At 39.0% G+C, this 14,039-nt stretch overlaps 1 protein-coding gene across 4 annotated transcripts in view; it reads left to right on the top strand.

Annotated features, from left to right (window-relative positions):
* RTN3 (reticulon 3) overlaps positions 1-14,039 on the top strand; it is a 57,903-nt gene that overhangs the window by 36,916 nt on the left and 6,948 nt on the right. For all 4 annotated transcript variants that reach the window (XM_007462102.1, XM_007462103.1, XM_007462101.1 and 1 more), the window contains one exon: positions 13,594-13,801. In XM_007462102.1, coding sequence (XP_007462164.1) covers positions 13,594-13,801 — 208 coding nt within the window. The remainder of the gene's footprint in view (positions 1-13,593; positions 13,802-14,039) is intronic.

Raw genomic sequence — 14,039 nt, 5'->3', positions numbered from 1 at the left:
TAAAACATTAACGATCATGGTGATGGTTACACCACAATGAATGTACTTAACGTCACTGAACTATATACTTGAAAATGGTTAAGATGGTAAATTGTATTTTATGTATATTTACCACAGTAAAAAAATTAAAGTAAGACATTGCTAGTATTGAATAAAAATCTAGGTAGTGATTATATGGGTGTTCACTCTAAACGATTTCTAATGTGCTATATGTTGGGAGGAAGTTAAATCCTGGGGGGAATAAGGCAGAGTGGAGAAAAGCTCTCCCAGTTACCGACCAGATTCCCATTTTTTCCAAGAGGGAAACACTCAGTAGAGCTCCCAGGAAAATAGAATGAGATCTCAGAAGTCAAGGGTATGTATATTACCTAATACTTAATTTTTAAAATTTCTTTTGCTTATTACTGGTAAAAATTTTAGAGACTGTGAGCTGTTTTTTAGAAGAAAATAATTTTATCACTTATTACAATAGTCTGAAACCATGTCACTTATCTGCCTTACTTAACAGACTGTCAAAGAAGCATACAAGTCCAAGTGTATTGTAACCATAGGAGAAGTGTCATGTTACCAATCTAGCATCGGAAGATTGAATTAGAAGTAAATGTGTGCAAAGGGCATAAAATCACTTTTTTAAGTTTGGGCTTTCACAGTTATTAGCAATTAACGTGTTTTGTTTAATTTTAGATTGGATCTGGTTATCTTCTGCAGACTTAAGTGTAGACTTTCTTAGTTGGAGAATTAAGTAGTCGTGAAACGTGCACATTTCATTTAGATAACTTAGTTCAGAAGTTCACATTTTCATATCCATCTAGTTATTCTGTTGGGCAAGGGTAGTCAAGGCCATTTTGTCTTCTGTGCTTTTAAAATCTGAAATTGAAAGCAAGTGGGGTTGTTAGGTTATTTTAATGAATGAAAAACTTTTTTCTTGACCCTCTTTGAGAAGAATGCTAGCTTGAAAGGGGTTCCTACAAATTTCTTTGGCCTGCTGCCAGGTGCATCCATGGCCAAAAGCATGTATGGTTTGTCCTTGACAGTGACAGTTTTGTATTTTGTCAGTGATCCTTCTGTGCCATTTTGAGCGGAGTGTCTTTGGTAGGCGTAAATCTGTAGTAGAGCAGACTATTAACCCATTTCAGCAGCCACAGAATTTGGATCTGAGTTTATAAACACATTATCCACAATGTCTTGTGCAACTCAAAAAGTGCCTTCGCTTATTATGAGCTATTAATGCAAAAGTAACCAAAGAAAAGAACTAATCAATGTGAAAATGTCTGCATACTTTTCTTTACATGAGTAATTATTCATATAAAAAGCTGAACTGCCCATTTCCAATTCCCCTTTTATTACTGAACAGTTTCCCTTTTGTGGTCATAAATCCTTTTTTTTTTTCTTTTAGCTCTTTCAGTTACATTTAAATCTTAGAGATTTATATTTACAAATTTTGTAAAATTAGTGCACAGAAGATAGAACATGTTGTATGGATCCTTAGTTGGTGATTTATTCTTGAAAATGAAAAAGATGATAGACTACTAAACCTTGAAATTTCTTGCACATGTATTTCTTTTCAGAATAAGCATTTGAGCAGCCTTTCTTTTCTTCGAGGTGTATACTTGGGAGAGTAAAGTTTGAGAATGGCTTTGGGAATGGTTGAATTTGTCATGAAACCAAGAGATTTCCCCAAATTTAGGAATGAAAATCAATGGTGCTGCTGTTCTTTGAATTGGCAGGAACCAATTTTTTTCCCTCTGCCTTGAGATTACCTTTGGATGTGTTAGTGCCCTCTTTTGGTGTAAGAACAGTACTGCATCCTTAAATAATAACGGGCAAGAGATAGACATCCTTTAAAGTTTTTAAAATAAAAAGTATGCTCACATTATAGAAGATTTGGAAAATAGAAGGAAGGAAGGAATCAGTCATAATTCTACCAGCAATATAAACACTCTTGGTGAATATATACATTCATTGTCAGATGCTTCATCTGCCATTAGCAAAATAATTAAGGTAACTGAGAAATCATTGACTTTACTTACATAAATTTATACAGAGAAGCTGTATAAATTGAAATTGAAATTGGTTCTAAGAAATACTTAGTACAGCACAAGACTTTAAACATGTTGAAACATAACTAGAAACAAGGGTCTTTCAAATGAAAATAAATTTTAGGTCATGTGATAACAATGGTAAAGTTATAACTGAAAAGTAAGGAAAACACTGACTATGCACTTCTGAGAACTTTTGGCTTTCATTTTTTTTTCTAGTACCCATTGAACTAGCTTGTGTCAGTACTCAGGACTTTGGAAGAGGCTAGCCAAAGCTTAATTCTGTCTCTGTCAGGTAGTGTACTAGAGTGGCAGTTTGTTAGCCCACTGGCTCTCAATTAAGATCTTCTTTTCCTGTGGATAGATTCAAGGAGGTAGACTTTGTCAGGCCACGGTGTTTGAATGTGGAGGGTGAGGGAGAAGGAGTGGTGAGCCCTGTTTCCATAACTCTGTCTTGGGTTACTGCACAGAGGGTAGAATATATGGGGTTGGAGCTGTTATGAGGTGCTTCTAAGTGATCTCTTCTGTTTCCACCTCTATGTCAAAATCTCCTGAATCTACGCTAGTCCAGCCTGCCCTGTAGGCCCACCTGTCATATTGCATTTACCTCCTGGCCCTCTGCCTCCCTCTAACCTTTTACAGGCCATTCTCTTTATTTAATCATAGTGCTGACAGTGCAACTTCTTTTTCATTGGAAATTTTATGTGGAAGCTTGGTATGTAAAATAGATCAAAGGAGCTGATTTGGTTGAAAGGTCCCTAGTAATCCCCCAATCTTAATTTCTTTTTTTTTTTCTTTTTTTTTTTTTTTGTGGTACGCAGGCCTCTTCCGCCGCGGAGCACAGGCTCTGGACGTGCAGGCCCAGCGGCCATGGCTCACGGGCCCAGCTGCTCCGCGGCACGTGGGATCCTCCCGGACTGGGGCACGAACCCGCGTCCTCCGCATCAGCAGGTGGACTCCCAACCACTGCGCCACCAGGGAAGCCCCCCAATCTTACTTTCTTAGTATCATAGCAACAAAGAGGAAAGGAAAAAAACTTTAATTCCCTGTAGCAGATTTTAACTTTAGTTTTTCAATTTTCCATTTCAATTGTAGCAGGAATTAGCAGTCAAATGAATAATAATAGCTGACATTTGTATTACTACCTAATCAATAGTGTTCTGAGTGCTTCTACAGATTAACCCATTTAATTCAGGCAACGTCCCTAAAAACCAGATACTGTATGATTCCATTTTGCAAATGAGGAACCCAAGGCACAGAGAGGTTAAGTGTCTTGCTCAGAATCACACAGCTGGTAAATAGAAGAGGATGCAAACCCAGGCAGTCTGGAGCAGAGTTTGTTCTTTGCTGTACTGATTCTGAAGCTGGGGATAAAGCAAAAAATAAAAACAAAAAAACTTTATTGAGGTATAATTGCTATGTATACACCCATGAAACTATCACCACAATCAAGATGATGAACATCTCCATGACACAAAAATTTCATTGCTCCCTTTTTTTTTTTTTGCGGTACGCAGGCCTCTCACTGTTGTGGCCTCTCCCGTTGCGGAGCACAGGCTCCGGACGCGCAGGCTCAGCGGCCATGGCTCACGGGCCCAGCCGCTCCGCGGCATGTGGGATCTTCCAGGACCGGGGCACGAACCCGTGTCCCCTGCATCGGCAGGCGGACTCTCAATCACTGCGCCACCAGGGAAGCCCTCATTGCTCCCTTTTTAAATCTCTCCCTCCTGTCAGACAACCACGGATCTGCCTGCTGTCACTAGATTGGTTTGCATTTTCTAGAATTTTATATATATGGAATCATAAAATATGTACTATTTTTTTTATCTGGCTTCTTTAACTCAACCTAATTTTTTTGAGATTCATCTATGTTGATGAGTGTATTACTGAGTAGTTTTCCATTGTATGGATATACCATTTGTTGACAGACATTTGGGTTATTTTCAATTTTTGCTGAATTTTTGATTTTGTTTTGCTTATTTATTTTACAAATAAAGCTGCTATGAACATTCATGTCTTTATATGGACACAATGTATTCTTTTCTCGGGTAAATACAAGTGAAATGGCTGGATCATAGGATAGTTGTAGTTAACTTTGTAAGAAACTGCCAAATTTTTTTTCCAAAGTGGCTTGCATTATTTTATATTCCAGCCAGCCATGTATGAGAGTTGCGGTTCTTCCATGTCCTCACCAACATTTGGTATGGTCAGTCTTTTAACACTAGACATTGTGCCAGGTACATAGTAGGCTCTCACTGTGGTTTTAGTGTGCATTTCCCTAATGACTAATGGTGGTAAGCATCTATTCATGTGTTTACTTGCTATCCATATATCTTCTTTGATGAAAAGTCTGTTCAAATTTTGACTAGTTTTTATTGTGTTTGTTTTTGAGAACGGGTGTGTGTGTGTGTTTATACACATTCTGGATACAAGTTGTTTATCAGATACATTCTTTGCAAATACTTTTTCCAGTCTGTGGCTTATCTTTTTATTCTTTTAACAATGTCCTTCAAAATGAGAAGTTTTTAATTTTGATGAAATACAGTTTTTCAGTTTTTTCTGTTATGTATCAAATGTTTATTGTTGTATATAAGAAATTTTTCCCAATTCCAAGGTCACAGAGATTTTTGTTTGTTTTCTTCTAGTAGTTATATAGTACTGGGTTTACATTTAAGTCTGTGATTCTTGTGTGTTAATTTTTACATGTCATGTGACATATTGATAAAAGTTTGGGGATTTTTGCATATGTATATTCTGTTGTTCTGGCACCATTTGTTGAAAACTCTCATTTCTCCCCTGAACTGACTTTGCCACTTTGTCAAAAAATAGTTTGTCCGTATGTGCATGGGCCTGTTTGTGGACTTTGTATACAGTGTCATTGCTCTGTTGCCTGTCTTTAAGCCAATACTACACCATCTTGCTAATGGTAGCTTTATATTACCCTTGAAATCAGACAGTGTGAGTCCTTCAACTTTGTTCTTCCTCACGGTTGTTTTGGCTCTTCTAGGTCCTTCGCATTTTCCATAGGAATTTTTAAATCAGTTTGTCTATTTCTGTTTTTAAAAGCCTACTGGAATTACTTAGAATTATAGATAAATTAACACCTTAGCAATTTTGAGTCTTTTAACCCCTGAAAACAACATAGCTTTCCATTAATTTAGGACTTCATCTGTTTTTCTTAGCAGTATTTTATAGATTTCAGTGTACAGGTCTTACACATCTTTTGTTAGATTTATGCCTAAGTATTTCATATTTTCATGCTATTTTAAATGGTGTTTTTAGCTCAGTTTCTTATTGGTTAATACTAATACATGGAAATATAGTTAATTTTGTGTCCTGCAATCTTGCTAAAACTTATTACCTTTTTTGTAGATTCTGTCAGATTTTCTACATAGGCAGTCAAGCCATCTTACTTCTTCCTTTCCAGTTTGATGCCTTTTAACTTATTGTTCTTGATTTACTGCGCTGGCTAAAACCTCTAATACAGTGTTCAATAGAAGTAGTAAGAGAATATCCTTGCCTTCTTTCATTAAATATGATGTTAGCTCTGCGTTCCTTGTAGATTACCTTTATCAAGTTGAGGAGATTCCCTTCTGTCACCTAGTTTGCTGAGAGGTTTTATCAAAAGGGATATTGGATTTTGTTTCTCTGTATGTTTTGAGATGATCATATGGTTCTTCTTCTTGAGTTTGTTGATATGATGAATTATATTGACTGATTTGTGAACGCTAAACCAGTCTTGCATTTTTTCAAAAAGACACTTGGTCACGATGCACTCTTTTTACATATTGTTGGGTTGCATTTGCTAAATTTTTGTTAAGAATTTTTACATCTATGTCCATGAGCAATATTGGTCTATAGCTTTCTTTTCCTGTAATGTCTTCGTCTAGTTTTGGAATCAGGGTAATGCTGGCCTTGTAAAATGTGCTGGTAAACATTACCTTCTCTTCATTATCATGGAAGAATTGTGTAGATTTGCTATTATTTCTTGTTCAGTGTTTGGCAGAATTCCCCAGTGATGTAGAATTCCCCTGGAGTTTTCTGAATGGAAAGTATTTTATCCATAAGTTTTGTTTCTGTAATAGATATGGGACTATTCTGTAATAGATATGGGACTATTCAGGACTAGTCACTATTCTTGAGTGAGCTTTGATAGTCTGTGTCCTCTTCATCTAACGTGTCTAGTTTATTGGCATAACATTGATCATAATATTTCCTTATCCTTTTAATGTCTTTAGAATCTGTAGTGATGTCACCTCTCTGATTCCTGATATTGGCAATTTGTGTATTCTTGCACTTTTTTTTGATCAGTCTAGCTAGAGTTTTATCTATTTTATTGATATTCTCAAAGAACCAACTTTGGTTTCATTGATTTTTCTCTGTTGTTTTTCTGTTATCTGTTCATTGAGATCTGCTCTGGTTTTTACTCTTGCCTTCCGTTTACTTGGCGTTCAAGTTCAAGGTTGAAACTGAGATAACTGATTTCTCAGCTTCTTTTCTAATATAGGCACTTGGCTGGATCCCACTGATTTTGATTTTCATTCAGTTCAGAATACTCAGTTATTTCCCTGTTGGTTTTTTTCTTTGGTCTGCGAGTTGTTTAGAAGCATATTTAATTTATACAAAGTTTAATATTGGTTTTCCCAGTATCTTTCTGTTACTGTTTCTAATGTAATTACGTTATAGTCAGAAAACATGAAAGTGTCTTGAATCCTTTTCAAGACCCAGAATTTAGTGTATCTTTGTAAATGTTCCACACGTATTTGAAAAGAATGTATATTCTGCCGTTATTGTGTGGAGTGTTCTTTCAAATGTCAAGAAGGTCAAATTGGGCTTCCCTGGTGGTGCAGTGATTGAGAGTCTGCCTGCCGATGCAGGGGACACGGGTTCGTGCCCCGGTCCAGGAAGATCCCACATGCCGCGGAGCGGCTGGGTCCATGAGCCATGGCCGCTGAGCCTGCGCGTCCGGAGCCTGTGCTCCGCGACGGGAGAGGCCCGCGTACTGCAAAAAAAAAAAAAAAAAAAATGAAGATCAAATTGGTTAATAGCATTCAAGTCTTATATTCTTATTGATTTTCTGTCTACTTATTCTGCCAGTTATTGAGAGAGGTGTTGAAATCCCTGACTATAATTGCAGGTTTGTCTGTTTGTTTTTTTAACACCTTTATTGAGATATAATTCACATACTATACAATTCATCCATTAAAGTGTACAGCTAAATGGTTTTCTGCCATCACCACTATCCAGTCTTAGAACATTTTAGTCCCCCCACAAAAAAGTGATTGCTAATACCTGTTAGCAATCACTCCCCATTTCCCATCACCACCACCACAACCCTAAACAACCACTCATCTACTTTCTCTCTCTACAGATTTGCATATTCTAGATGTTTTATATAAAAGGAATCATACAATATGTGATCTTTTGTAATCAGCGTCTCACACTTGGCCTAATGTTTTCACATTTTGTCTGTGTTGTAATATGTAGCATCAGAACTTTATTCCTTTTTATTGACAAATAATTATTGCATTGAATGGATGTACTACATTTTATTTGTCCATTCATCAGTTAATGGATGTTTAGATTGTTCCCACTTTTTCCCTGTTGTGAATAACACTTCTGTGAACATTGGCGTACACAGATTTTTGTGTTTTATGTTTTTATTTCTGTTGGCCATTTGCTTAAGAGTGGAACTCCTGGGTCATATAATAACTCTATGTTTAACTTTTGAGGAACTGTTAAATTGTCTTCTAAAGCGGCTGCACCATTTTTCATTCCCACTAGGAATGCATGAGGTTTCTAATTTCTCCACATCCTTGCCAATATTTGTTATTGTACTTTTTATTATAGCCATTCTAGTGGGTTCACCGTGGTTTTGATTTGCATTTCCCTAATGACTAATCATGTTAAGCCTCTTTTTATGTGCTTATTGGCCATTTGTATATCTTTGGAATGTCTATTTGGATCCTTTCTCTCTTTTTTTTTAAACATCTTTATTGGAGTATAACTGCTTTACATTGTTGTTTTGGTTTCTGCTGTATAACAAAGTGAATCAGCTATACGTATACTTATATCCCCATATCCCCTCCCTCTTGTGTCTTCTCATTTTTATTATGTTTATTTTTTTCATTTAGGCTGTTCTTTTTATTATTGAGTTATAATTCTTATATCTATTTTGGACACAAATACCTTATCAGATAAGTAATTTGCAAATATATTCTCTCATTCTATGAGTTTTCTTGTCATTTTCTTCGTACTACTTATAGCACAAAGGTTTTTAATTTTGATATAATTCAATTTATCTATTTTTTCTTTTGTCATTTGTGCTTTTAGTATCATATCTGAGGAACCATTGCCTAATCCAAGATCAGAAAGATGTGCTCCTGTATTTTCTTCTAAGAGTTTTAAGACACTTTCTCAATTTTCTGAAACAACCATTTCCTATCTTTTTCTCTCTCCATAAACCGTCTTCACCCCCCTGCCCTCTTCCAGCTGATGACCTCAGCTCCCTTTTGTTGAGAAAATAAAAACATTCAGACAGGAGTCCCTCCTCTTCCATTCTTCAGATCCGTGAATGGGCCTGTTTCTGTCTCTCTTCGTCCTCTTCACTACGTTACTCTAACAAGGATCAGTCCCTTCACCTGGCCTCTGGATCTCCATCCCTCCTTTCTCCTGGACTTCTCTGCTTCTGCTCCCTATCTTCAGTCTCCCTTTGCTTGTGACTGCATAGAAGCATGCTTTAGTGTTTCCCATATGTTAAACCATCCCTTGGCTCTGAATGTCTCTAACTCCCCTTCACAGCCAAACTTCTTAGGCATCTTCTCTCACACTGCCTCCATTTCTCACCACTGATTCCTCTTCAGCCCCTGCCAGCTGTGCACTGAACAGCTTTGATCAGATCACCAACTATCTCCATATTACTAAGTCCAGGATCGCTTTTTTCCTTATACAGCCTCAGCAGAATTGGCCCGTTTCCACATCCTTCTCCACAAAGCACTCCTTTCTCAGCTTCTGTGATGCCATACATACTCTCCTAGTTACCCCCTGCTTCCTTGGTTATTTCCTGTTTCCTTTCTCTAGTTCCTCTACTTTTACTCAACTACTAAATATCGGAGTGTCTCAGAATTAAGACTGGGCCTTCTTCCCTGTCAATACTACGTAACCGCTTCCATTTCTGTGACTTTGTTTTTTTTTTTTTTTTTTTTTTTTTTTTTTTGCATAGTTGGCAGTCCATGACTCTTAATATTATTTGTGTGCTGATGATTTCCAAATGTGTATCTCCAGCTCCGACGTGTCCTGTTTGCTTCCCACTGGTAGATCTAACCACCTTCCTTATGGATGTCTCTAGACATCCATCCCCAAACTAACATGGCCTATACTCCACTCTTTCTCATCTCAGTAAATGACACCACATCCATCCATTTGCTCAGGCCCCAAAACTAGGTCTCATCCATATTTCTTTCCCCCATCACCTCCCATATCCAGTTCATCACCAAGTTCTCTCTGTTCTGCCAACAAAATATAGCCTGTCCACTCTGCTCCATCCTGATCTAATCTAAATGACAATCATTTCTTATTTGAAGCCCCATGTTAGCCTCCTAGGGAGTCTCTCTGCCTGTACTCTTGCCCCATCCCAATCCATGTTCTATACAGCAGTAAAAGTGTTCCTCTTTTTAAAATATATCATGTTGGGACTTCCCTGGTGGCGCAGTGGTTAAGAATCCGCCTGCCAATGCAGGGGACACGGGTTCAAGCCCTGGTCTGGGAAGATCCCACATGCCATGGAGCAACTAAGCCCCTGTGCCACAACTACTGAGCCTGTGCTCTAGAGCCCTCGAGCTACAACTGCTGAGCCCGCACGCCTAGAGCCCGAGCCCGTGCTCCACAAAAAGAGAAGCCACCGCAATGAGAAGCCCACGCACCACAAGGAAGAGTAGCTCCCGCTCGCCTCAACTAGATAAAGTCCATGCACAGCAACGAAGACCCAATGCAGCCAAAAATTATATATATATATATCTATATATATATATATATCATGTTTTTCCCCTGCTTGGCATTCTTTAGTGACTTCCCATTTCACGTGAGGTAAAGTCCAAGCTCCTTACTTTGCTCTGTGAAAATACTCCATGATCTAGTCCCTGCCAGCCTTATTTCACACCGCTCTCCCCTTCACTCACTACATACCATCTACACTGGCCTTCTGTGCTCCCCTAAGGAATGCCAAAGCCCACCACCACCATCCCCAAGAGCCTGCGCACATGAATCTTCTAGCCTAGAATACCCTTCCCCTGGCTTTTTTGCGTGGCCTCCTTCTTATCCTTCATGTCTCACCTTTAGTGTCAACTCCTCAGAGAGGCTTTTCCTGACCACTCTACCTACAGTAGTGCATGTGTGCACACACATTACTCTCATCATAGCACAATGGGTTTATATTCTTACTGGCCTCGGTTACAAGTGACATGTATCTTGTTTGTTATTCATTGCTTCTCTTCCCCGCTGGAATGTGAGTAAGGACCTTGTTTGCTTTGTTTACTGTTGTGTTGTATTCCCAGTTCCTAGCACTTGCCTGGCATGTGGTAGCCACTAAATTAAAGCTTACTGACAGAGAGAAAGATGGGAAAGGAAGGAAAGAAAACACGTTAAAAATACGGAACTTCCTGTTTTAAAAAGTCTTACACTGACCTAGTAAGAGCAGTTGAATAAAAGTAGAAGAGAAAAAGAACATTTCATGGAATCGAACCATTGCAGCCTCTTGCTGGTTTCCTGGTTATGAAATAAACACTAAACCTAAGTCTAGTGGCTTCACATTTTAAACTTTTGGCATCTGTCTCCTTTCTTGCTTTTCCTACGTGTGTTTCATCCTCCTAACTCTCCCTCAAGGATCAGAGAGGAAAATGTTTGTAGACTATGCCTGTTTCCTTTGTTTGATATTGTGTACTCAGAATCCTTGGTCCACTGTACTTGATAGGAGTTAGGTGCAGAAACTTGGCTAGATTGAGAGGGATTATCAGAAAACAAATGAAAGTTGTGATTATGCCATCTCTTGGCCATTAGCTTAGTTTAGCTCATGTTTAAGGATTCAGCAACAGCTATGAAGAGCCTGCTGTGGATAAATAAAGTGACAAGTGCTCTGGCGAAAAATAAGGCAGAATGAGGCGATAGATGAGTGATAGAGAATGAGGAGGAGAGGATGTGAGATAGGGCGGGCAGTCTCTGAGGCGGTATCCCATGCACCAGGACCTGAATGCGGTAAAGGAGCAAATTGTGGGAAGTTGTGGTCAAAGAGCATCCCAGAGGTTTGTTGTATTGAACCATCTTTTCCCAGCTTTCCCTCTGTTATCCCCCCTTCTAATCAGGATGTTCCTGCTTCTAGCCCACACCACAATTCTACCGTTGTTTTTAAGGCCGAGCCCAGGGCCTTCCATACTGTTATGCAGCTTGTATACTGCACACCTACAGGGGGCACCAGTCACACGTGTTATCATTGTAGGTTTCACTACTTCGTCACGGTTTTCCAGCAGATGGCAGTAAAGTTCACGAGGAAGGGTGGCTTTTTCTAATTTGCACAAAGGTAGATTTGCATTTAGGCTACCGTTTTTATGCCTTTTTCCTTCTGTAATACATTAAGGTCTTTTTCTCTCTAGGCCCAGCCTTATCCTCTAAGCTTTTCTCTTTCTGTCCTTCTTTCAAATATTTCAAACTTAAAGAATTTTAAGCACAGTAAGAAAAACTCCTATATAACCTTTGCTCTAGTTCACCACTTGTTAACATTTGACCACTTTTGCTTTCACTCCCTCCCTCTCTCTATAGAACATGTTTTTTCCTGAACCATTTAAGAACTGCTTGCAAATGTCCTTCCCCTTTATAAACCCTAAATATTTTGGAGTATGCCTCCTTCAAACAGAAATTGTTTGGAATTGTTTTGCATAGCCACAGTATATTTATTGAATTTAGGAAATTCAACATTGATACAGTACTTTTATCCATTATATAGTGTACATTCAATTTTTTTCACTTGTCCCAGTGATGTTCTTTATAGCTGTTTTTACCCCCTTATCCAGTCTATGATCACAGTTTGCGTTTATGTGTTGTCAAGTCTCTTTACTCTCCTTTTTTTTTTTTTGCGGTGCGCGGGCCTCTCACCGCCGTGGCCTCTCCCGTTGCGGAGCACAGGCTCCGGACGCGCAGGCTCAGCGGCCATGGCTCACGGGCCCAGCCGCTCTGCGGCACGTGGGATCTTCCCGGACCGGGGCACAAACCCGTGTCCCCTGCATCGGCAGGCGGACCCTCAACCACTGCGCCACCAGGGAAGCCCTCTTTGCTCTCCTTTAATCTGAAAAAGTTCTTCAGCTTTTTCTTGTCTTTCATACCACTGATACTTTTCAAGAATACTGGTCAGTTGTTCTGTAGACTTTTCTCAAACTGGTTTTATCTGGTGCCTTCTCATTAGATTCAGGTTATATGGTTTGGCAAGAATACCATTGAAGTGATGTGCCGTTCTCAGTGCATTACATCAAGAGGCACATGGTATCTGTTTGTTCCATTAACAAGCATTCTGTGTTGAAACTGTTCTTGTAGTCATATGAACTGTGACATACATATATGGATTATAGTTAAAATTTGAGTGTTTACCATGTGTTGTATACAGTGCTAATAAGCATTCTGCATACATTAGCTTTATATGTTCCTTAAAACAACTCTAAGAAATAGATGTCACTTTCTTCATTTTATAAATGAGAAAACAAAGGTTTAGAAGGGTTACTTAAGGTAACACGGCTAAAAATTACCAGAACTCAAACTCCTGTCTCTCCAATTCCAAAGTCCTCACTCTTCTTTCAAAGGAAAGAGTAGCACAGAAGAAACTTGCATAGGGCTATTAGTGTTGAAGTTACACTTCACGGATTGAAATTCAAATGTTGTGTCATTGCTAGATTGGAGGTAATTGCTAGCGCTCACACTCGGAGTTTCTGAGGTGTCTTTAAGGGGAAGAACTTAGATTTTTCAGGTTTGGATTTCCCAACCATAAGACCCACTTGCCTGAGACAGTCTTGGTTTCTACCTATTTCCTAAGTTATTAATAGTGCCCCCATTCATTTTCAAAAGTATCATCATTTAGTAATTATATGGTCCCCCCCACCCAAAATCCTTCCTTGAGTTCTCTTCAGATCAACATAGAGACTGGTGTTTCATTGTAACCAACACTAACAGAACTTGGTATGTTTTTATAAGCATGGTTTGCTTAATTTAGTCAACAGCAAGATTTTCCCACAGTTGCTCTACTGAAACATTTAAAGTAAATGATATTTTACCCCATCATACTTCAGTAGCCACGACTAAAAAATCAGTTTCTAAGTTTCTGTAAACCTATCCAGTGTGAATCATCATCCCTGATGTAACTTGATTTTCATTTATCATTGTCTTAAGGCGGGGGTGCACCTGTAATTGAATGCGAGTGTAATGCTTCTCCAGTGTGCAGGGCACAGCAAGGGAGAACAGTCCTAGCCTCGTGGCTCATGGGTGTTCATATAACTTACGATCCATTTTCCTTTGGCAGTGCACGACTTAATTTTCTGGCGAGATGTGAAGAAGACTGGGTTTGTCTTTGGCACCACACTGATCATGCTGCTCTCCCTGGCAGCTTTCAGTGTCATCAGTGTGGTTTCTTACCTCATCCTGGCTCTTCTGTCTGTCACCATCAGCTTCAGGGTCTACAAGTCTGTCATCCAAGCTGTACAGAAGTCGGAAGAAGGCCATCCATTCAAGTGAGTTGCAGTATCACAAGTAACACTCTACAGTTTAGGGAAGGGGTTCAGTGAGGCTGGTCAGACCTAAATGAGACCTGATTAAAAATCAAGAATTTTAGGGCCTAATGCAGCCAATCAGAAGCATCAACTTGAGACCGCCTTATGAAGTGAACAAGTTGGGAGCCAGGAACTTTTTAACAAACTAGAGGCTTACCAAGAAGGACCATCTAAATTCCTGAGCAGGGTCAGTAGGGAA

Source organism: Lipotes vexillifer, unplaced genomic scaffold (genome assembly GCF_000442215.2).
Source record: "Lipotes vexillifer unplaced genomic scaffold, Lipotes_vexillifer_v1.1 scaffold1129, whole genome shotgun sequence".
In the NCBI taxonomy this organism is placed as follows: domain Eukaryota; kingdom Metazoa; phylum Chordata; class Mammalia; order Artiodactyla; family Lipotidae; genus Lipotes; species Lipotes vexillifer.
This window is presented reverse-complemented; position numbering and strand designations above follow the sequence as displayed.